Below are 24,279 nucleotides of genomic sequence, written 5' to 3'. Positions count from 1 at the left end.
ATTTATCCACATTAAACTGCATCTGCCCACTCACCTAACTTGTCCAGATCACCCTGTAATCTCCTAACATCCTCATCACATTTCACCCTGCCACCCAGCTTTGTATCGTCAGCAAATTTGCTAATGTTATTGCTGATACCATCTTCTATATCATTAACATATATTGTAAAAAGCTGTGGTCCCAGCATGGATCCCTGCGGTACCCCACTGGTCACTGCCTGCCATTCCGAAATGGAGCCATTTATCACTACCCTTTGTTTCCTATCAGCCAACCAATTTTCAATCCAGTCTAGTACTTTGTCCCCAATACCATGCACCCTAATTTTACTCACTAACCTCCTATGTGGGACTTTATCAAAAGCTTTCTGAAAGTCCAGGTACACAACATCTACTGGATCTCCCTTGTCCATCTTCAGAGTTACATCCTCAAAAGATTCAAGAAGATTAGTCAAGCAGGATTTCCCCTTCATAAATCCATGCTGACTCTGTCCTATCCTGTTACTACTATCCAGATGTGCCGTAATTTCATCCTTTATAATAGACTCCAGCATCTTTACCACCACTGAGGTCAGACTAACTGGTCTATAATTTCCTGCTTTCTCTCTCTCACCTTTCTTAAAAAGTGGTATAACATTAGCCACCCTCCAATCCTCAGAAACTGACCCCGAATCTATCGAACTCTGGAAAATAATCACCAACTCATCCACGATTTCCCGAGCCACCTCCTTCAGTACCCTGGGATGCAGACCATCAGGCCCCGGAGACTTATCAACCTTCAGACCTAACAGTCTCTCCAACACCAATTCCTGGCAAATATAAATTCCCTTCAGTTCAGGTCCTTCAGCCACTGTTAGCTCAAGGAGATTGCTTGTGTCTTCCCCAGTGAACACAGATCTGAAGTACCCATTTAATTCTTCTGCCATTTCTTTGTTCCCCGTAATATATTCCCCTGTTTCTGTCTTCAAGGGCCCAATTTTAGTCCTAACCATTTTTTTGCCTTGCACATACTTAAAAAAGCTTTTACTATCCTCCTTTATATTATTGGCCAGTTTACCTTCGTACCTCATTTTTCCTCTGCGTATTTCCTTCTTAGTAATCCTCTGTTGCTCTTTAAAAGTTTCCCAGTCCTCAGTTTTCCCACTTATCTTTGCTATGTTATACTTTTTCTCTTTTAACTTTATATGTTTCTTAACTTCCCTCGTCAGCCACGGCTGCCCATGCCTCCTCCTGGGATCTTTCTTCCTTTTAGGAATGAACTGATCCTGCAACCTCTGCATTATACACAGAAATATCTGCCATTGTTCCTCCACGGTCATCCCTGTTAAGGTATTGCACCATTGAACTTTGGCCAGCTCCTCCCTCATAGCTCCATAGTTCCCTTTATTCAACAGAAGTACTGTCACTTCCGACTGTACCCTCTCCCTCTCAAATTGCAGATTGAAGCTTAATGTATTATGGTCACTGCTTCCCAATGGCTCCTTCACTTCGAGGTCTCTGACCAATTCTGGTTCGTTACACAATACCAGATCCGGAATTGCCTTCTCCCTGGTCGGCTCCAGCACCAGCTGCTCTAAGAATCCATCTCTGAAGCACTCCACAAAGTCTCTTTCTTGAGGTCCAATACTATTCTGATTCTCCCAGTCTACCTGCATGTTAAAATCCCCCATAACAACTGTAGTAACATCTTTGCGACAGGCCAATTTCAGCTACTGATTCAATTTACATCCGACATCCAGACTACTGTTTGGGGGCCTGTAGATGACTCCCAAGAGGGTCTTTTTATCCTTAGTATTTGTTTTAAAAAATTCTCAAGGTCAAGGACCAGGCTCGCAGGAAAGTAGTCTGACACAGAACAAACAGCCAAGAGGCGAGTCTGCTAGAATATAAGTGTTTTATTCCCCGCAGCGTCGCCACAACCAGGTCTCGTACTTACAACGGGTCTGGTTTATACTCACTCTACGTGTTACCGGAACTGGGAGCCGTCAGTTCTCGTAGAGCGGTTGCCAACAACCCACGCTCGGCGGTTAAACGCAACCCCGGAGCAGACTCTACCGAACTGGAGACTTTTCCAGCTGATATACTCTTTTCCAGATATAAACATTCATGTGAACAGCAGAGCAAGGCTAAAAAACACATTCCATTCTGGTTACATACAGATAAGAAGATTCACACGGGAAGGTGTATAATAAGATTCACACGGGACTAAGCGACACCTTCCATTTTCGGTTAGATTCACACATGTATTGGGACACAATTTTAACCCTTTCACCACAGTATTTCACAGCTCTATCCACACTGACTCTAGGTCCCCTTGCGCAAGGGACTGAATATCCTCCCTTACCAACAAGGCCACTCCAGGGAAACAGCCTCAGCCTGTTCAGCCTCTCCCTGTAGCTCAAATCCTCCGACCCTGGCAACATCCTTGTAAATCTTTTCTGAACTCTTTCAAGTTTCACAACATCTTTCCAATAGGAAGGAGACCAGAATTGCACGCAATATTCCAACAGTGGCCTAACAAATGTCCTGTACAGCCGCAACATGATCTCCCAACTCCTGTACTCAATACTCTGACCAATAAAGGAAAGCATACCAAATGCCGCCTTCACTATCCTATCTACCTGCGACTCCACTTTCAAGGAGCTATGAACCTGCACTCCAAGGTCTCTTTGTTCAGCAACATTCCCTCGGACCTTACCATTAAGTGTATAAATCCTGCTAAGATTTGCTTTCCCAAAATGCAGCACCTCTCATTTATCTGAATTAAACTCCATCTGCCACTTCTCAGCCTATTGGCCAATCTGGTTGAGATCTTGTTGTAATCTGAGGTAACCCTCTTCGCTGTCCACTACACATCCAATGTTGGTGTCATCTGCAAACTTACTAACTGTACCTCTTATACTCACATCCAACTCATTTATGTAAATGACAAAAAGTAGGGGACTCAGCACCGATCCTTGTGGCACTCTATTGGTCACAGGCTTCCAGTCTGAAAAACAACCCTCCACCATCACCCTCTACCTTCTACCTTTGAGCAAATTTTGTATCCAAATGTCTAGTTCTCCCTGTATTCCATGAGATCTAACCTTTGTATGGTAGGTTCTGTCTGTACTGCACACAAAACAAAACTTTTTACTGTACGTAGGTACACATGACAATGATAATCAAATCAAACAGGAAACGTTGGAAAAACGCAATATTATATTCAGGTATGGAGATGTGTTAAGTCAGTAGAATACTGTGTTGCTATTTAATAAATTTTTTCAGAATTTCTCTCCAGGCGAGTGTTCAAAATTATAAAGATGAGTTGATCTGTAAGATGATTATGTCACTAAATTGTGTATTTGGGTCATATTTTAGATTATTTTGAGTTATATTATAGAGAAATTATGTTAGAGACACAGATATTTCATGGATCAATAATAACAAAACAAATTTGAAATTAAAAATATCTAGAGCTTATAAAGAAGCTACAGAAATGACGGTTAGGAAGATGAAGGGGAATAAAAAAATGCTGTAGAATAGAGGGTAATGAAAATATATTTCCTATACATGAATTAATAGTAAGACCATTAACATGACAGGAAGGCGTTCCAAGGCGAAAAGAACAAGTTTATAGTTCAAGTTCAGGAAATGTCACAAACATCCATTCCTTCCACAACCAATGCTTGGTAGCAGCAGGATGTACTAACTACAAGATGCGCTGCAGAAATTTGCTGAAGATCCTGAGACTGCACCTTCCAAATCTTTGATCACTTCCATTTAAGAGGGCGATGGCATGAGATTCATGGACACCTTATCACCTGTGAGTTCCCTTCCAAGTCATTCGCCATCCTAACATGGAAATATACCATCGTTCTGTCACTGTCACTAGATCAAAATCCTGGAATTCCCAACCTAAGGGCACTGTGTGTCAACCTATGCACTTGATTGCAGCGGTTCAAGAAGGAGGCTCACCAGCACTTTCATAAGGGCAACTGAAGATGGGCAATAAATCCTAGTTAGTCAGTGACATCATGACCCACAAGTGAAAGCAAAAACATTAATGTAAATACTTGGCCTCCATTTTCACAAACGGTAGATACTGAAATTGTAGGGAACTCGGCAATTAAAAGTTTCTCACAATTAGTGGAAGTTACTCAAAGTGACGGTTCGTAAAGAAATTCATTAAACCAAAGATAAGCTAATCACTAGGACCCCAGTTAATTGCATCCAACTTTCCTTCTTCATCATTCAGTGGAATATAAAAAAAACTGTGACAGCAGACTGGACAATGGAATAAGTCCATAAATTACAGGAACAAAAATGGGCCATTTAGCCAAGTGAGTTTGCTTGGCAATTCAATCATGGCTGATATGTTCCTCAACCCTATTCTCTTGTCTTCTCCCACCCTTGATCCCCTAATCAAAGATTTGACATTAAAGTGTCAGAAAAACTGCAAATGTTTGGAAATCTGAAATTAAAAAAATGAAGTACCGGATTTGCATAGTTGGTCCGACTGCTTCTGCAGAGAGAACTGGCTAGCCATGATTTGTTTGGGTGCTTACATGTCAGCACAATTCAATTGCTGACTGATCTCTCTATGACCTAAGTGCTGCTATTTATAATACTTGTTATACCTGTCTTGAAGAAAGGAAGTTTGGAAATAATAGACCAGTTAGCTTAAATTCAATTGTAAACCGAGGTAAATCACTTGGATGGCATAACTTAGCATATGGAGAACTTTCCTGATGAAGGCTTATGCCCAAAATGTCGATTCTCCTGCTCCTTGGATGCTGCCTGACCTGCTGTGCTTTACCAGTGCCACACTTGTTGACTCATCTCCAACATCTGCAATCCTCATTTTCTCCATTTGGAGAATTATTCCTGATTAGGCAAGTCAGCATGAATTTCTAAAGGCAGATCATGATTCACTACCAACTTTACAAAGTGGACAAATAATGGAGATGCTGTGGTTGTGATTTATTGAGGTTGCAAAAACTAATTGACAAATTGCCCAGTAGAGATTTGAAGCCATGGAATTCAGAGATTTGTATTTATATTGATAGGTATTACGTTAACAACAGGCTCCAAAAATGGCTTCTCAGAATGGAAAGTTACATACTTTGAGACCAAGTTGGGCTACTCAAACTGCCTGTTTTTGCAAATAATATGTAACAATAAGTTATACATGTTCCCCTTGTACAAATCATAGATAGATAGAAAATAAGACTAAGAGTAGGTCATTCGGCCCTTTGATTCTGCTCCACCGTTCAATATGATCATGGCTTATCAACTAACTCATTTCCCTGTTCCTGCCTTTTCCCATATTCTTTCATCCCTTTAGCCCTAAGAACTACATTTAACTATAAACATGAGAATTTTTTTCTCATCTCAGTCCTAATTGTCCTACCCTGTGAGCCTGGTTCTTGACTCCCAATGGGAACACCCTTCCTGCATTTAGCCTGTCTGATCCCGTTAGAACCTTAATAGGTTTCTGAGATCCCCCCTCTCATTTTTTAAACTCCAGTGAATATAGACCTAATTGATCAGTCTGTCTTCATATGTTAGTCCTGCCGTCTCAGGAATCAGTCCTGCCATCCTAGGATCAGTCTGATAAATTTTGATTGCACTCCCTCTATTGTCATACCCTCCATCCTTCAGATAAGGAGATCAAAACTGCACACAGTATTCCTGCTACAATGTCACCGCGGCACTGTTCAGTTGCACAGCGCTTCAATGCTCCTGTACTCCAATTCTCTCACAATGAAAGGCAATGTGCCATTAACTGCCTTCATTATCCACTGCGCCTACAGGTCCACTCTATGTAACTGATACGCTAGGACAGAGTCAAAAAGTGTGGCGCTAGAAAAGTACAACAGTCAGGCAGCATTCGATGAGCAGGAGAGAGTCAATGTTTCGGGTGGAAGCCCTTTGTCATTCCTGTTCTCCTGCTCCTCAAATGCTGCCTGACCTGCTGTGCTTTTCCAGTGCACCATGTTTTGACTCTGATTGTCCAGCATCTGCAATTCTCACTTTCTCCTGATATACTAGGACACCCAGGTCTCGTTTCACCTTCCCCTTCCCAGTCTTTTGCCATTGTGATAATCTGCCACCTTGCTTTTGCTACCAGAATGGATAATCACTCACATTTATCCACATTTACTTCACCTGTCATGCATTTTCCCAGTTGCTCATCTTACTCAAATCACAGTGAAGCATCTCTACATCTTTCTCACAGTTCACTTTCCCACCTAGTTTTGTCATCCCTCAATTAAATTGTTAATATATATTGTGAATAGCTGGCTTTCAAGCACCAATCCATGTGGTACTCTGCTTGCCATTCAGAAAATGACCCCATTTACTCCGATTTTTTTCCGGTGTGCCAGTGAGTTCTCTGTCCATTGTTAGGACGTTTTTAAATGCATTTTGAAAAGTCCAAATAAACTATACCCACTGTTTTCCCCTTATCAATCCCAGTAGATACCTCGAAACATTCTAACATTCTACGTCCTCAAAACATTCTAAAAGATTTGTCAAAAATGATTTCTCTTTTGTAAATCCATACTGTCCAAACCTGTCCGTATCTTCTAGCTACTCTGCTATTAAATCTTTTATAATGTACTCTCTATATTTTCTATTATACTAAGTCAACTTTAGTCAACTCAGCCACATTAGGGAGATTTAAACAATCCTTAGATAAGCAGATGGATGATTTTGGGATAGTGTAGGGGGACGAGCTGAGAATAGTTCACAGGTCGGCACAACATTGTTCTATGTTCTAATGTCAGGCTAATTTGTCTATAATTTCAGATTTATCTCTAACTTCATTTTTTAAATATTTGGGTTAGATTAGCAACCTTCCAAACCATCGTAACTATTCCAGACTCTCTAGAATATTGAAAAATGTTGTTTCCCTTTGCTTTGGTATTCTTGTACATGTTGTGATGAGCTCAGGCTGAAAAGCCTCAACAAAAAGCAGTACTAAAGAACTTGAGAAGGTTGACTATGCTAGGTATTACTAAAACAACTGAACTGTCAGTGAACAGAAAAAAAAGTTTAATTGAAAACCTTTTATGTGGGATCTTCTAGAATACCTTCTAAAAGTCATCCACTGACTCTCCCTTATCACCTCTGCCATTACGTCCTTAAAGAATTCCAATGGATTTGTCTGATCCTGTCCCAGAATCAATTACATTATTTTCCCATTGTAATGAAGAATTCTGCCATATTTTGGTCACATTTCTCCAAGGAGCTTTGTACAGCTAGATTGCCAATTTCTAGTCTGTTTTTCCATTTGATTCCTAAATGTATTGATCCAGACAACCATTCCAAGTGCACTCGAGGAATTCCTCTCCTGTAGTGTTACTAATTTTGTTTCCCAGTGTACACGTAGATTTAAGCCATCTATAATTACTACAGTATATTTAATGCTTGCATTTCTAATTTATTGTTTAATGCCTTCCTCAATATTATCAATATAGTTTGCGGATTCATATTCAAAACTCACTATTGTTTCCTTCCTCTTGATGTTTCTAAGCTCTATCTGTACAGATTCTGCTTCACCAGAGTTAATATCCTATTTTGAACTCATCTGTGGGATGTGGGTATTAATGGCTGACCAGCATTTATTGTCCATCCCTAGCTGCCTTTGAGAGGATGGGGGTGAGCTGCCACCTTGAACCGCTGCATCCATCGGCTGTTGGTTGACCCACAATGCCATTCGGGAGGGAATTCCAGGATTTTAACTCTGGGAAAGTGAAGGAAGTGTGATATATTTCCAAGTCAGGATGGTGAATGGTTTGGAGGGGAAATTGAAGGTGGTGGTGTCCCCATGCATCTGCTGCCCTTGTCTTTCTCGATAGAAGTGGTCGTGGGTATGGAAGGTGCTGCCTGAGGATCTTTGGTGAATTTCTACAGTGTATTTTGTAGATAGTACACATTGCTGCTACTGACCATTGGTGGTGGAGGGAATGGATGTTTGTCAATGTGGTGCCAATCAAGTGGGCTGCTTTGTCTTAGATGGTGTCAAGTTTCTTGAGTGTTGTTGGAGCTGCACTCATCTAAGCAATTGAGGAGTATTCCATCACACTCCTGACTTGTGCCATATAGATGGTGGACGGGCTTTGGGGAATCAGAAGGTGAGTTACTCACAGAAGTATTTCTAGCCTTTGAATTGCTCTTGCAGCCAGTGTGTTTATGTGGCACGTCCAGTTTAGTTTCAACCTCCAGGATGTTTTTAGTGGGGATTTGGTGTTGGTAACACCATTGAATGTTGAGGGGCAGTAGTGGTTATATTGTTTCTTAATGAACTGGACGCGCCACATAACCACAGTAGTTGCAAGTTTTTTTTTCTTTGAATCTAATACACTCCTAATAAGTTCCACCCATATAGATGAAATATAGATTCACTGGATAATCTCATGTGAATATCCTCTGAGTATAGCAGCAGTGATCTCTCTAAGCAAAAATGCCACTTGCCCTCCTCTCTTGCCTCCCTTTGTATCCCTTGTATCCTAATACCAATCCTATCTCTCCCTCAGCCATGTTTCTGTAATAGCTATGACATCCCTGTCCCATATTCCCATACATGCTCTGCATTCATCCACATTATCAGTTAGATCTCTTGCATTGAAAAAAATGCAGTTTACTTAATCAGAATTACTTTATTCTCTGACATGCTCTTGCTTTCCTTGTCTAGTTAACTTCCTGTCTTCCACTATCCTCAACTTTCTCTCTTCTTATCCCCTTCTCCCAACCCCCTCGTACTAGTTTTAAAGGTTCCCGAGTAGTACTAACAAATCTTGCAGCCGGGATATTGGTCCCCCTCCAGTTCAGATGAAACAGAGACCTAGGGATTCATGTACATTATTTATCTGTGATGCAATTTTCAATAAAGTGAGTGGTAAAGAAGGCATTTGGCAAGCTTGTTTTCATTGCTCAGACCGTTGAATTTAGGAGTTGGGACATCATGTTGCGATTGTACAGGATGTTGGTGAGGCCACTTTTGGAATATTCTGTATAATTCTGATAACCCTGTGATAGGAAGAATGTTATTAAATTGGAGTAGGGTGCAGAAAAAATTTACAATGATTCTACTGAGACTGGAGAGTTTGAGTTATAAGGAGAGGTTGGATAACCTTGGGCATTTTTCACTGGTCCATAAGAGGTTGAGGAGTAACCTTAGAGGTTTATAAAATGATGAGGCACATATTTTAAAGTGAGAGGAGAAAGATTTAAAAAGGACTTTGAGCGACAACTTTTTCGTGAAGAAGGTGGTGAACTGCCAGAGAAGTGGTGGATGCAGGTACAGTTGCAATATTTAAAAGACATTTGGACAGATACATGAATAGGAAACGTTTAGCCAGATATGGGCCAAATGTACGCAAATGGGGCTTGTTTAGTTTGAGAAATTTGGGAGGCATGGACGAGTTGGACTGAAGGCTTTCCATGCTGTATGACTGTAAGTATTTTCCTAATCCAACTCAACCATTTTGGGACTCGTGTTTCAAGAATGTCCCTCCTTCAAATTTAACACCAGTTTGAATTATTTCACTTTCAAACATAACGTAAAATTCTATAATGTTGTCATTACTCATCCCTAAAAGTTCTTTTACAACAATATTATTAATTAGGCTTTTTGCATGACATGATTTTTATATCCCTGAACGTGATTTCTATCCAAATAATCACCAGCTACCCTCTTGAATACCTCAATCGAACCTGCTTCCACTACATTTCCAAGCAGCACATTCCATACCCGAAAACTCATTCTGTGAAGAAGTTTTTTTCTTATATCATCCTTGTTTCATTTGTACGATGCTGTAAATCATTCACCTCTTGTTCTTTTTCTCTTATGGGCAGGAACATTTCCCTACCCACTCTGTCTGATTCATTAATAATTTTGAAAATTTTGATCACTCCTTCTTTCAGCCGCCTTATCGCTAAGAACAGTCCCAACTTCTTTAATCTATCCTCATAACTGGTTCCATGCATGAGAAACATTCTTGTAAATCACTTCTGCACTCTGTCCAGGAAATTCTCAACTTTCCTGTCTTGTGGATCCCACATATTTGCACAATACTCAAACAAGTGTCTTGTACAAGTTCAAAAATCACACAACACCAGGTTATAGTCCAACAGGTTTATTTGAAAACCCTAGGTTTTGGAGCACTGCTCCTTCATCAGGTGCTAGTGAGAGAGGAAGACCTTAAACACAGAATTTATAAGGAAAAGACCAAGGGTCATACAGCTCGTGTGAATGAATTGAACACATCTAAGATGCTTCATAAATCTTTAAGTTAGAATGAAGGTGCAGGTTTTGGTTGATTCATATGCAAATCCCAGAATTTCTTTCAAGTCACTCCCCTGAAATAACTTAGTGTTATCAATATGAAGAAAGTGACACCTCTGGCCAGACAATGTGTTTTAGATGTGAGATCTTGTTTGGAATCTGTCTGTGCCTTAACTTGGAGTCAGACTGGTTTTATTTCCAAAGTATGAGTGTATAAAATGCCACATTTACTCTCCACAAATTGTGTGCTTCTTGAACAAAATAAAATGTATCTGCAAATGTAAATTCATCCCACAGATTTATATGTGTGTGCGTGCGTGTGTGTGTGTGTGTGAGAGAGAGAGAGTGGGATAGAGAAATTTTGTATGTGTGTGAGTGAGAGAGAAGGGGAGAGATATTTTGTATGTGTGTGTGTTCTTGTGAGGGAGAGGGTGCGTGTGTTTTTGAGAGAGTGCTTGTGTGTGAGGGGGGAGAGAGAGTGTGTAAGTGTGAGGGAGTATATGCATCTGAGAGAGTGCTTGTGTGTGAGAGTGTGTGTGTGTATTAGAGAGGGTCTGTGTGAATGTCTGTGTGTGTTTGTGTATGAGTATATAATGTGGTGGGGTGACCTGTAGTGTGACATGAACCCAAGATCCCGTTTAAGGCTGTCCTGATGGGTACCAAACTTGGCTCTCTGACTGTAGGTGTCACCTCCCTTATATTAATAACATCTTAACTTATCCTAGGGCAGTGACGTGAAAGAAATTCTGGGATTTGCATATTAATCAATCAAAACCTGCATCTCCATTTGAACTGATTAAAGATTTAAGAGCCGCCTTAGGTGCATTCAGTTCGTTTGCATGAATTATATGACCCTTCAATCTTTTCTTTACAAATTCTGTGTCTAAGGTCTTCCTCTCTCACTAGGATCTCATGAAGGAGCAGTGCTCTGAAAGCTAGTGTTTTCAAATAAACCCGTTGGACTATAACCTAGTATTGTGTGATTTTTGACCTTGTCTAACCCAGTCCAACACTGGCATTTCCACATCATCGAACAAGTTCAACATCAGTCCTTGCTGTTATACTCTATGTTGAAGAGTTGGTGCTGGAAAAGCACAGCCGGTCAGGCAGCATCCAAGGAGCAGGAGAATCAACATTTCAAGCATAAGCTCTTCATCAGGAATGAGGGGGTGGCCCAAGGGGGCTGAGAGATAAATGGGAGGGGGGGTGGGAATGAGGGAAGGTGGCTGGGAATGCAGTAGGTAGATGAACTAGGGGATGAAGGCAACAGGTCAAATGGGTGGTGCTGAGTTGGTAGGAGGATTTGGGATAAGGTGGGGGGAGGGGGAATGAGGAAACTGGTGAAATCCACGTTGATTCTGTATGGTTGGAGGGTCACATAAGGGAATATGAGACAGTTTTCCTCCAGGTGTAGGGTGGTAAGGGTTTGGCGGTGGAGGAGGCCCAGGACCTGCATGTGGGAGGGGGAATTAAAGAATTCGGCCACAGGGCAGTGGGATTATTTCATGAGTGTGTCCCGGAGATGTTATCTGAAGCATTCCACAAGTAGGCATCCTGTCTCCCCAATGTCGAGGAGACATTGGGAGCAACGGATACAGTAGATGAGATGTGTGGAGGTGCTGGTAAAACTGACTGATGTGGAAGGCTCCTTTGGTGTCCTGGACGGAAGTAAGGGGGGAGGTGTGGGCGCAGGTTTTGCATTTCTTGCGGTGGCAGGGGAAGGTGCCGGGACGGTATGGTAGATTGGTGGGGGGGGCGTGGACCTAACAAGGGAGTCACAGAGGGAATGGTCTTTAAGGAACGCAAATAGGGTTGGGGAGAGAAATATATCTCTGGTGTTGGGGTCTGTTTGTAGGTGATGGAAATGGCAGAGGATAATGCGATGTGTCTGGAGTTTGAGTGGGTGAAAGGTGAGGATTTGGGGGGAGGGGAGTTCTGTCCTTGTTGTGGTTGGACAGGTGGGGTTCGAGGGGACAGGTGCAGGAAATGGATGAGATGCACTGGAGGGCATCATCGACCACATGAGAGGGGAAATTGCGGTCTTTGAAGGAGGAGGCTAGCTATCATGTTCTGTGGTGGAATTGGTCCTCCTGGGAGCAGATGCAGTGGAGGAATTGGGAATAAGGGATAGCTTTTTTAGAAAGGAGGCAGGATGGGAGAAGATGTAGAACAGGTAGCTGTGGGAGTGAGTGGGTTTATAGTGGATGTCCATGCTGAGTCGTACTGTATGCCCCGACTAAGAAAGCCAAAAAAACAGTAAGCTTTATTAACTGCAATCCACTTGTCCTGCCACCTTTAGTGATCTGTGCTTATATACACCAAGGTCACTCTGCTCCTCCACTCCCTTTAGAATCCAACCTCCATTTATTCTTGTCTTTCTTCAACAAAAGTGCATCACTCTCACTTCTTTGTATTGAACATCATCTGCCACTTATCTGTCATTCTACTAACTTGTTAATGCCATTTTGAAATTCCATGTTGTCCTCACAGTTTTGAATTATTCCAAATTCAGTGCCATCTGCAATAGCTGATCAAATATCACTTCAACTCCATTTATCTGTTTGCTCCATATAACCTATTGACTCTCTGGTTATTCAGTGACCCAGCCTCCACTATTCGCTCTTGAAGAGAAATCCAGAAACTGACAACCCTCTGAGAGAAGAAAGTTTTCCTCACCTCTGTCTTAATTGGGCCAAGCCGTCTCTTTCTGTGCTGTAATTCTCTAACTCTGAATGGGACATCCTGCAATCTTAAGATACTCCTGATGAAGTATAAAATCCAAAGTTCTATCTCCCATGAGATTCAAGTAAAAAAAAGCATAGAACTATTACAAGTTGAAATAGTTGAGGTCTGGTGTTTTGCTTACTACTTATCTTTCAGTGACGGTTACTAATAGATTATCAGATAACTTAACTCATTACAACGTATGGAATATTCCTGTGCAGAAATTCCCTCTGATGCATTGGTCATTAACGAGAAGCCATGGATTCAAATTGTCAGCAAACAGCGGCAGGAAGTTAAGGAAACATTTTTTTCACAAGAGTTGTCAGTACTCTACTGGAGTGTCTGTGCCTGAAACTGACTCCATAGATTTAGAAGGAAATTGGACAGGTCCTTGTGGTTGACTAATTTTACATGGTTGCTGACAATAAAATGGGATGAAGGACTAAGTGCCATTGTTTTTCAAAGGGTCAGCACAGACACAACAGGCTGAATACCCTCAATCACGCTGATGTTTTTAGCTCATTGCAACAGCAACCGCAATTCAAAATTTATAATTCATTGTGGCGCTCTTTGGGTCATCCTGAATACAGGAAAGACATTAATAAAAGTGCACATTAAGTCATTTCATCTTTTGTGAAATGGGAAAAACGCAAACAATGTGGTTCAGTCCAGACACAAAAACATTAGAATCACATTGTTGAAAAAAATTGAAAGTGATGACTTTCCACAATTTTTAAAAAAATTAATTTTAGTTTTGTGATTCATGCCACAGAAGTATGAAGTTGATTCAATTTACTAGGTGGCATTGTGTAATCCTAGTACTGCTCCTTCACCTCAGTTATGTAAAATGTTTTCTTTAAAAAGTAAGCTATTTTTATTTTCTTCTGGTTACCTCTCAGTTTTTGCAGTTTAACCCTTGAGTGCAGGCACAGTAATTCAATTTTTTTTTGTTGGACTGTATTTTGAATTTCAGCTGCGGTACCTAGAAGTATGCTTTCCCCTGGCAAAACAATGACGTAACAATGAAATATTGATCGTCAATTAAAAACAGGGCATGTTGAAAAAACCTAGCAGTTCAGCCAACATCTGTGAACAGTCTTAATGTTTCAGGTTGTTGAGCGTTCATCACATCTTGGTTTTATTCTTTGGCTTTAACTCTCAGGCACACAAATTCTTAGGTTTTACCTACATTACTTTCTTGCATTCAGTAGATGGTTCGCACATCCAATAAAGTAGGTTACAAAACTGCAGAATTGATTATTCCATGAGCTTTTTTTCATAATATTGGACCCTTTATATTACGTTGTGTATGTTAGACGCATAATAATTGAGTAAAATTGGCTTATGTCTGAGTGATACTGAATACCCATTGTGTCCGAATGTGCTTGTGTGCTATGGGCCTGCAAGAACAGATCATTATATTTCAACTACCATTCTGAAGTTATACTTTCTGAGGGCATCAGGAACTTCAGTCCTAAGTTATACTGTCCAGTACTTCATTTGATGTTTGAATATTTGATTTAAATCTTGAGCAGTTCTACAAAAAAAATCTGTATAGCACATTTTCTAATCACGAGATATCTGACAGCAGTTTTCAGCCAATAGTTTTGAAGAGTTGTCACCATCGTAAATTCAAACAGCAAACTGACAATGGTCAGATAATCTGTTTTGGTGATTTTTATTACGGGTCAACTATTGACTCTCTCGGGATAATTCCCTTGATGATCATCAAAATAGTACCATGTGATCTTTTACATCTACCTGAGTAGGTAGATGGGAATTCAGTTTCACATCCGAAAGTTGGCACTTCTAACAGTGCAGCACTCTCTCAGTACTGCACTCGAGAGTCAGCCTTGATTTTTGTGCTCAAGTCCTGGGGTAGGACTTGATAAAAGTATCAAATTCTTAGACACCTAGCATTCACAACTATATTATTACTTTTCTCCTTATCACTTTTTTGCAGTGATTCTGTAATGTTAAGGCCATTTTCTTCCAGTAAGTTTCTTTACCGTACCTTATGCAATTAAGAATATCACTCCTTAAGATTTTTTGGATGTTAACAGCCCTTCAATATCTCTCATAAGTGGTGATATTTCATTTACTGGTTATTCATTTGTTGTCAGCATCACTGATCCAAATCCTGTTTGGGCACTCATGTATGCACTTAAAACAGTGGATGGTAATCATTTACTTTCCAACTGAAATTGGCTAATAACTAATAATTGGACAAATGTTCTTGGGAATGCTGGGTTTTACAACATAGAAGGAGTATGGTATTTCATCTCTTTGAAGGAGCTATATGATTCCACACACCCCCCTCCCACCCCATTTTTCCCCAAAGCTCTGTAAATTTATCATTTTCAAGTATAAATTCAATTTCCTTCGCTATGTTTCTGTTAATTTGTTTTCACCACCCTTTTTACAGGGCATCTCATTTCAAAGTACTGTAACTTTATTTACAATAAAACTTTCTCATTGTTTCCCCATTTAACTGAACAATCTACCTTGCTCTCATATTCGGTGAATCTAACAATTTAACTGGAGCTGCAGCAGTAGCAGTGCTACAGTTGACCACACTGCCTTCTGATTCTTCTTGTTGAGTTTTCTGCAAGGCAGACCCTGAACCTCACTGGCTGGAATGGGAATCAGACTCCGAGCTGTTGACTTTAGTGTGAATCATACTGACTATCGAGCCAATGAACATGCAGGCATTTTTTAAAAAATTAAACAAAAGCCTAGGACACAGTTGTTTTGAGATGCTTTCTCAATGGCAATGCCTCGACCAATTTGAGTTAACGTACCGAGCAATCGTCCTGCTTTTCTCATCCAGTATAAATTGTTGCTGTCTTTGAAATTTGGCATTCTTGTATCTGTCTCGATGAGTACAAGGCAAAACTTCAACAATGTGCCTGTTCTTCCAGCAACATTCAAATGCTGCACTACCAAATGAAAACACTTATATTCTTGTGTTATTAGGTATGTTTTCATTTGTTATATGAACATTAGATGCACTATAATCTGTAGTATTGAAAAGGGGAGGAGTAAAGCCAATTCATTTGACAGTACTTGATCAAATTATTCTTTATTCTCTTTAACAAATTGGAGCAAAAGGAATTGTGAAGAATGATAGTTGTTTAATGAAAATGGTTATCAACAAGACTTATATTTATGTAGTAGTAATTGTCTGCATACATTGTTACACCTCATTCCTCAGAGTGTATTTCTTGCAAAAGCAACATAAGGGACATTGACAAGTTGGCTAAATCAGAAGAACATTGACAGGTTGACCAAATGGGCAGACACTTGGAAGATAACTTTCAATGCAGAGAAATGTGAGGTAATGAATTTTGATAGAAACAGAGAGACCGTACGGACTTAGTGGCGTAAATTTGAGGGAACTACGGGAGCATACTTTGGGGTCCATATGCATGATTCTCTGAAAGTTGCCAGGCAAGTTAAAACACTTGTCAAGAAGACTTATAGATATGAAGTATAAAAGTAAGGAAATGATTCTTAACCCCTCTAAATAATTAGACCACATTTGGACGGTTATGTTCATTTCTGGTCATCTTATTTAATGGAGAATGTTAAGGCTCTGGAGAGAGCGCGGAGGAAAGTTACTGAAATGATACCAGGAACAAGGAGATATTAGGTACAAGGGAAGAGTAGAAGAATTGGGTTTATTTCCCCAAAGCCAAGAAGATTAAGAGGTGACCTTATTGAGATGTTTAAAATTATGAACAATTTTGACAGGGTAAAAAAAGATATTCTGTTTCCAGTCATTGATATGTCACTAACTAGTGGTCACGATTTCAAGATTGTCAGCAAGGGAACTAGGAGTGAGATAAGGAGAAACATTTTTCCTCAGAGTTGTTAGGATTTGGAATGTGCTGCCTGGAGGTACATTCCATACCAGATTTCAGAAGAGAGCTGGATTTAAACTTGAATGTGATGAATTTAGATGGCTATGAAGATAGGGCTAGAGAATGGGACTAGCTGGGTAGCTCGCTTGGAAACTGATAAAGACATGATGGATCAAATGGCCTCCTTCTGTACTATGAAATTTGATTAATTCCAAAAATTATATTTTTCATACTTTTTCCATTTTGTATGTTAGAATCAGATTGAAGCGTCCTCTTCTGCATACAGGTCAGGTGGTAGTTTAAATTGTGAATTACTATTTCCAATATAATATAAGATAACCCCTCTAAGTACGATATCCCACTATGCCACATATGTGCAAAGTTATGGCTTTTTGTATACTGTTTCTTCCCAATGTAGTCAGTCACTACTGACCACCTAACAATTTCTGACAAAAGGTCACTGGACTCAAAACATTAACTCTGTTTCCTTCTCCACAGATGCTGCTAAAGTTTCTGCAACGCTTTGTTTTTGTTTCAGATTTCCAGCAATTATAGTTCTTTGTTTTTATTAAAATTTTCTTTCCTAAGTTGGTCACCAACATTATTGTCAAGACCCGCACTTTTTTTTTAATTAAATAAGAAGGGACTCTTTGTTGGAAGTACAGTTTACCTGATAGAAATTGCTTCTTTTAGTGATGTGCACTGAAGACCTATGCAAAACACAAAACTTGTGCAAGTTCAAGATATTTAGGCACCTTTTAAGGGAGAAATCCAGATGATAAATCTGATGTTTAGTTAAAAATTATCCTGTAGATTTCAAGAAACTGAATTTGTTGTCAGCCTTGAGTTCTGAGAGCAGCTCCAGCAGGTTAGAAGGTGGCTCTTTTAAACTGTTTTCAGAAGCTTGAATTCAATTGTTCTTCAGAGAGCTTAAGAAGAAGGCTAAGTGCTGCCTCACCTCTGCTGAATGTTAATTGGGAGTTGGTGAGCAAAGGATTTCAGTGAGGAGGGGAAGAAGGTGTTGCTTTCTCTGACTGGTTTTTCAGCCTTCAGGAATTGGCTCTTGCTTTGGGGAAGAAGTTGATTGGTGAGTAATTGGTATGTAGTTGTTCTTCTAATTGTAAGGAGTATTTTTTTAAAATCGCAGTATGGCAGGTCAATTTAATCAAACAGAATGCATGTCTTATGGTATATGGGAAGTCAAGGACATGCCATGTGCATTTATCTGCGGTAAGTGTAAACAGCTGCATAAACTTGAACAAAAGTTGTGAAGAAGAGCCATATCAGACTCAAAATGTTAACTTTACTTCCATCCACAAAAGCTGCCAAATTGGCTGATTTTATTCAGCATTTCTGTTTATTGGCAAGCTTGAAGTTCAGGTTGCAGAACTTGAGCTACAGCTGGAGTCACTGTTATGTATCTGCGAGGCAGACAACTATGTGGATAGCACTTTTGGGGAGGTGGTCACATGACAAGTTAGGAACCGAAGCAGAGAGGAATGGGAGGCGGTTACAGAGATATTGATAGGTCAAGTGAGTGGGCAAAACGTTGGCCGATGGAACATAATGTGGGAAAATGAAGTCATTCATTTTGAAAGGGAGAACAAAAGAACAGTATTTTTAAATGGAGAAAACCTGTAGAAAGCTGCAACATAAAGGGACTTGGGGTTACTTGTGCATGAAACAGAAAGCTAGCACACAAATGCAGCAGGTAATCGAACATTGAACAGTACAGCACAGAAACAGGCCCTTTGTTGTGCTGAACATGATGCCAAATTAAACTAATTGTTTCTGCCTGCTGTTGGTCCATATTCCTCCGTTCCTTGCATATTAATTTGCTTATCTAAAAGTTCCTTAAATGCCCCAATCGTATCAGCAAACTGTAGTATCTTCCTAATCAGGAAAACAAATGAAATGTTGGCTCTTTTCAATGGGGTTAACAAAAAAAGAGTCGGCAAGTTTTGCTGCAACTGTACAAGGTGCTGATGAAGCCACATCTTAAGTACTGGAGGCAGTTTTGGTCCTTAGTTAAGGAAAGATTGTTTCATTGGAGGCAATTCAGAAAACGTTTCACCAGGATAATCCCTGGTGTGGAGGGATTGTCTTATCTGCAAAGTCTAAACAGGTTGGGACTGTACTCATTGACATTGCCAAGAACGAAAGGTGATATCATTGAAACTTCAAGGATTCTTAAAGAGCTTAACAAAGTAAATGCTGAGAAGATTTTTCCCCTCATGACTGACAAGTGGAAGAATTTCTTCTTGCAGGGTTGTGAGTCTTTGGAACTCCTTGCCACAAAGAGCTGTAGAAACAGTGTCTTTATTTATATTTAAGGTTGAGATGATAGATTTTTGATCAGTAAGGAATCCAGGGTTACAGGGAAAAAGGCAGGAAAATGGACATCAGGAATATTGGATTGGTGATTATTCTATTGAATGGTGGAGCAAGCTTGAGGAACCTGACCAGCTTGCTACTATTCTTTTTTTTCTGGTCATGGAATTGGAGAGCTGTAGAGCATGGAAACAAACCCTTCAGTCCAACTCGTCCATGCCGATCAGATATTCTAAACTAATCTAGTCCCATTTGCCAGCATTTGGCCTATATCCCTCTAAACCCTTCCTATTCATATACCCATCCACTCTTTTAAATGTTGTAACAGTGCCAGACTCCACCACTTACTCTGGCAGTTCATTCCATACATGCACCACCCTCTGAGTGAAAAGGTTGCCCTTTAGGTCCCTTTTAAATCTTTTCCCTCTCACCTTAAACCTATGCTCACTAGGTTTGGACTCCCTAGCCCGAGAACAGACCTTGACTATTCACCCTATCCATGCCCCTCATGATTTTATAAACCTCTATGATGCCACCCCTCAGCATTTGACGCTCCAGGAAAAATAGTCTCAACCTATTTAGCCTCTCTCTGTAGTTCAAACCCTCCAACCCTGGCAACATCCTTATAAATCGTTTCTGAACCCTTTCAAGCTTCACAACATCCTTTCTATAGCAGGGAGGCCAGAATTGGATGCAGTATTCCAAAAGTGATCTAACCAGTGTCCTGTACAACTAAAACATGACCTCCCATCTCCTTTACTCCATGCACTGACCAGTAAAGGCAAGCATACCAAATGCCTTCTTTATTATCCTATCTACCTGTAACTCTACTTTCAAGGAACTATGAACCTGCACTTCAAGGTCCTTATCATTCAGTGTGTAAGACCTGCCCTGATTTGCCTTTCCAAAATGCAGCACCTCATATTTATCTGAATTAAATTCTATCTGTCACTTTTCGACCCAGCGGCCTGTTTGATCACATTCTCGTTGTCCTCTAAAGTAGCCTTCTCAGCCATCCACTGTACCACAAGTTTTGGTGTCATGTTTAAACTTGGTAATCGTACTTCCTATGTTCACATCCAAGTCGTTTACATAAATGACAAAAACAGTGAACCCAGCACCAATCCTTGCTGCACACTGCTCGTAACAGACCTCCATCACCACCCTCTGTCTTCTACCTTCAAGCCAGTTCTATATCCAAGTGGCTGGTTCTCCCTACATTCCATTTGTTCTAACCTTGCTAACTAGTCTACTGTGTGGAATCTTGTTGAATGCCATACTAAAGTCCATGTAGATCATGTCCACTACTCTACCTTCATCAGTCCTCTTTGTTACTTCTTCAAAGGTCTTGTGCTCTAATTTAAAAGCAGTACTTCATGTTGTAATCTCAGCATAATCTCCAGTGCCACATGCTAATGAGCACAGGAATAGAAGGATTCATTTTTTGAACATCTGTTTAGAGAACTGGTGTTGGATGGAGGGCATCGGAGTTCTGAGGCATTGGTATTGGGAAAGGTGGGATCTGTACATGCTGGATGGATTAAACTTAACAAGATCAGGACTAACATCCTACAAGGTGATTTACTGGTGCTGTTTGAGAGAGAGGTCACTGAAGGCTAACATGCATGTGCAGCTGGCAACGAAAACTAATGGCATGTTACTCTTTCTCACAAGATTGGGCGGCACGGTGGCACAGTGGTTAGCACTGCTGCCTCACAGCGCCAGAGACCTGGGTTCAATTCCCGCCTCAGGCGACTGACTGTGTGGAGTTTGCACGTTCTCCCCGTGTCTGCGTGGGTTTCCTCCGGGGGCTCCGGTTTCCTCCCACAGTCCAAAGATGTGTAGGTCAGGTGAATTGGCCATGCTAAATTGCCCGTAGTGTTAGGTAAAGGGGTAAATGTAGGGGTATGGGTGGGTTACGCTTCGGCGGGTCGGTGTGGACTTGTTGGGCCGAAGGGCCTGTTTCCACACTGTAAGTAATCTAATCTAATCTAATCTAAAAATACCAATGACCTAATGGCTGTGACAATAATTGTGGGAAAAAGGTTTCAAAGTGGGTGATCGGACATAATCAGATCGAAAGGGTGGATCAGTCTTGATGGGCTGAATGACCAACTCTGCTCCTGTGTTGCGTCCAGTAGTTAGTTAGAGATCAAGAAATGACAAGTAGTGAAGAAGGTCTAAAATGTTCTGATTGCACCTTTTAGCAAGTAAGCATTTTTCATGATAATTTAAGTGCATGTTCAATAAATATGTAGTTTATTTTGTGATGAAAGTTGTGTAATTTATATACATTTTAAATACGATTTTATTTGGAGTTTTGAATTTTGAACTTGTGGCTTATGTGTTTTCTACGTATCTGAAGAGATTTAATGATTAAATTGTAAGTATTTTTATAGCCATAAGATTTAGTTTACCAAACAGTATTGGAGAGACACTTACTGCAAAGTAACAGATTTGCTTACATTATGAGAGCGAACAAAATAAAAGTATTTTGCATTTGGCCGTCAGACAGAAAATTCTGGAAAATTAGGGGAAAGACCCATATCTTGCTGGGATGGGACAAAAAGCTTTTTAGCTTCTGTTGGACAGTTTTGGTAAACTCTTGACTGAAGCTTGATGTGTAAAACAGTTCCTGCTGATAAGGTGATTTAGGGCTATTATGAAAGAGCTTTCCTCAAAGTGAAGAGTATAAAGATTCCAGGTGGGAAGCTGAAAAAGTATAAGCCTAGTTGTATGAAGCCTCCAGGAAAAGGCTATTAGTTACAAAGGTTGGGCATTGTAGTTAGAGTTAAATTAAGCCTACAGATGGGAAATGGAAGGGAGTTCTCTCTATGAGTACTGTTAAGGAGGGTTATGGGATGAATGGGATTGTATTGTACTGTGTGTTTCTAAATCTTTTAAACATCTGCAATATGTAAATAGTTTGGTTTATTTTTTTCTTTCTATTATTTTGCATAATAAACTTCAGTTTTATTGTCAGAACTGAACCGGCAGCATTGCATGTTTGTGTTATCATGAAAGACTACCTTAATAAAACCAAGAAAACAAAATATGATCTATCAAGCCAGATTTGAGTCTGGGATTTACTTTGTCCTCAGTAATAACAGTAGCTGGGGTCATAATAATAGGCATTCCTTTCTAAAAATAGGTAAATTGTTGTGACATCATTCCATCATTTTATCTTGTGTTACATCCAGGTGGTGATTTCCTTTCATTTTTACGGAAGAAGAAAGATGAATTAAAGATGAAGCAACTTGTGAAGATGTCTTTGGATGCTGCTGCTGGTATGGCTTATCTCGAAGGAAAGAACTGTATTCACAGGTGAGGAAAATATTCCCATTTCATCTGCAGGCCTTTCCAATTTCATGTGATTTTATTTACAGAGAATTTTTGGCTGTTGCAGAAACTGTACTTCACAATGCATCCAATTTTTTGGCTGTTTGCCTGCTAGAAGGGCTTATGCCCGAAACGTCGATTCTCCTGTTCCTGGATGCTGCCTGACCTGCTGCGCTTTTCCAGCAACACATTTTCAGCTCTGATCTCCAGTATCTGCAGACCTCACTTTCTCCTGTTTGCCTGCTATATCTAATAGTGTGATCTGTGTCCCCACTGTATTCAAATGTTTCTCTGTTACTTTTTGACAGCCAAGAAGTTTAATTTCTGATTGCTGTATCTGCAATAGAACTGGGAAACCAAAACATATAATATAAAAGGATAATATTGACATCATAAAGCATATTTTAATATGGATAGTATTGTTTTAGGAGGAAAGAAAAACTATGAATTCAACGCATCAAGGACTATACAACAAGATAATAAAACATTTTAAATTCACATGAGTAAAATGAAAACGAATGGGAGTAGACCCATTCAGGGCCATAGGATAATGCTACTGGTAATGAAAGATGACACATTTCCAATCTCCAACATAATAGAGGAGTAGGGTGTTCTGCACATAAAACCTTTTTTGTCATTTGAACAGATCATGACTGATCATCTATCTCTTTGCCGTTTATCTCCACTTTACCTATATCTCATGATACCATTAGTATCCTAAAATTTATTAACTTCTGACTTGCCAATAATTGAGCTTCCACAGGTCTCTAATGCAGGGAATTCCAAAGATTTGCCACTTGTTGAGTAAATAACTTACTCTTCATCTAAATGGCTTACCCCTAATTCCAGAACTCTACCTCTGGTTCTAGACTAACTGGCCATGCAACATTTCCAATAGATATCTACCAAGTCATGTCTTGTACAATTTTTGTTGTAAGTTTTAGTGTGATCACCTCTCATCCTTTGTAACTAGAGAATGAAGGCTCAGTTTCTTGAATCTCTCCTCAGAAGACAGTTCCACCATCCCATGAATTAGTCTTGTGATCCTCTGTACTCCTACTTTGATAAATATATTCTTCCTTGGATAAAGAAACCAAAATTATACACAGTACTCAAGGTGCAGTCTCACCAAGGGTTTTTGCAGTTGCACAAGACATCTTTATTCCTGCACTCAAATCCCCATGCACTAAAGGCCAACATAGCATTTACCTTCCGGGCTGCATCTGCATGTTAGTATTTTGTGATTCATGAACAAGGACACTCCTGTCCATTTGGACTTTACAGCTTCCCACCTCTCACCTATTTACTTGGCCCTTCTGTTTTCTCATCCAAAATGGTCAATGCATACCTGGATCATATTCCATGTGTGATGCTGTTGCCCAGTCACTGAGCTGGTCCAAATTTAGATTAGGTTAGATGATTGGATTCCCTACAGTGTGAGAACAGGCCCTTTGACCCAACTAATCCACACCCTCTGAAGAGTAACCCACCCAGACACATTCCCTATATTTCCCCTGACTAATGCACCTAACCCTATGGGCAATTTAGCATGGCCAATTCACCTAACCTGCACATCTTTGGACTGTGGGAGGAATCCAGAGCACCCGGAGGAAACCCATGCAGACACAGGGAGAATGTGCAAACTCCACACAGACAGTCGCTCGAGGCTGGAATTGAACCCAGGTCCCTGGTGCTGTGAGGCAACAGTGCTAACCACTGAACCACTGTGGCGCCCCAGATCTCTGTGAAGTC

General features: G+C 40.3%; 1 protein-coding gene across 4 annotated transcripts in view; it reads left to right on the top strand.

Annotated features, from left to right (window-relative positions):
- The window catches only part of fer (fer (fps/fes related) tyrosine kinase), a 216,893-nt gene that overhangs the window by 153,503 nt on the left and 39,111 nt on the right, over positions 1-24,279 (top strand). For all 4 annotated transcript variants that reach the window (XM_043710381.2, XM_043710372.2, XM_043710364.2 and 1 more), the window contains one exon: positions 22,389-22,512. In XM_043710381.2, the coding sequence (XP_043566316.1) occupies positions 22,389-22,512 (124 nt within the window). The remainder of the gene's footprint in view (positions 1-22,388; positions 22,513-24,279) is intronic.

Source organism: Chiloscyllium plagiosum, unplaced genomic scaffold (genome assembly GCF_037043375.1).
Source record: "Chiloscyllium plagiosum isolate Xiang-an unplaced genomic scaffold, Cpla_swu_hap1 HiC_scaffold_2, whole genome shotgun sequence".
Classification (NCBI taxonomy): Eukaryota; Metazoa; Chordata; class Chondrichthyes; order Orectolobiformes; family Hemiscylliidae; genus Chiloscyllium; species Chiloscyllium plagiosum.
Note: the sequence above shows the minus strand (reverse complement) of the source record. Positions and strands in the feature narration are given on the sequence as shown.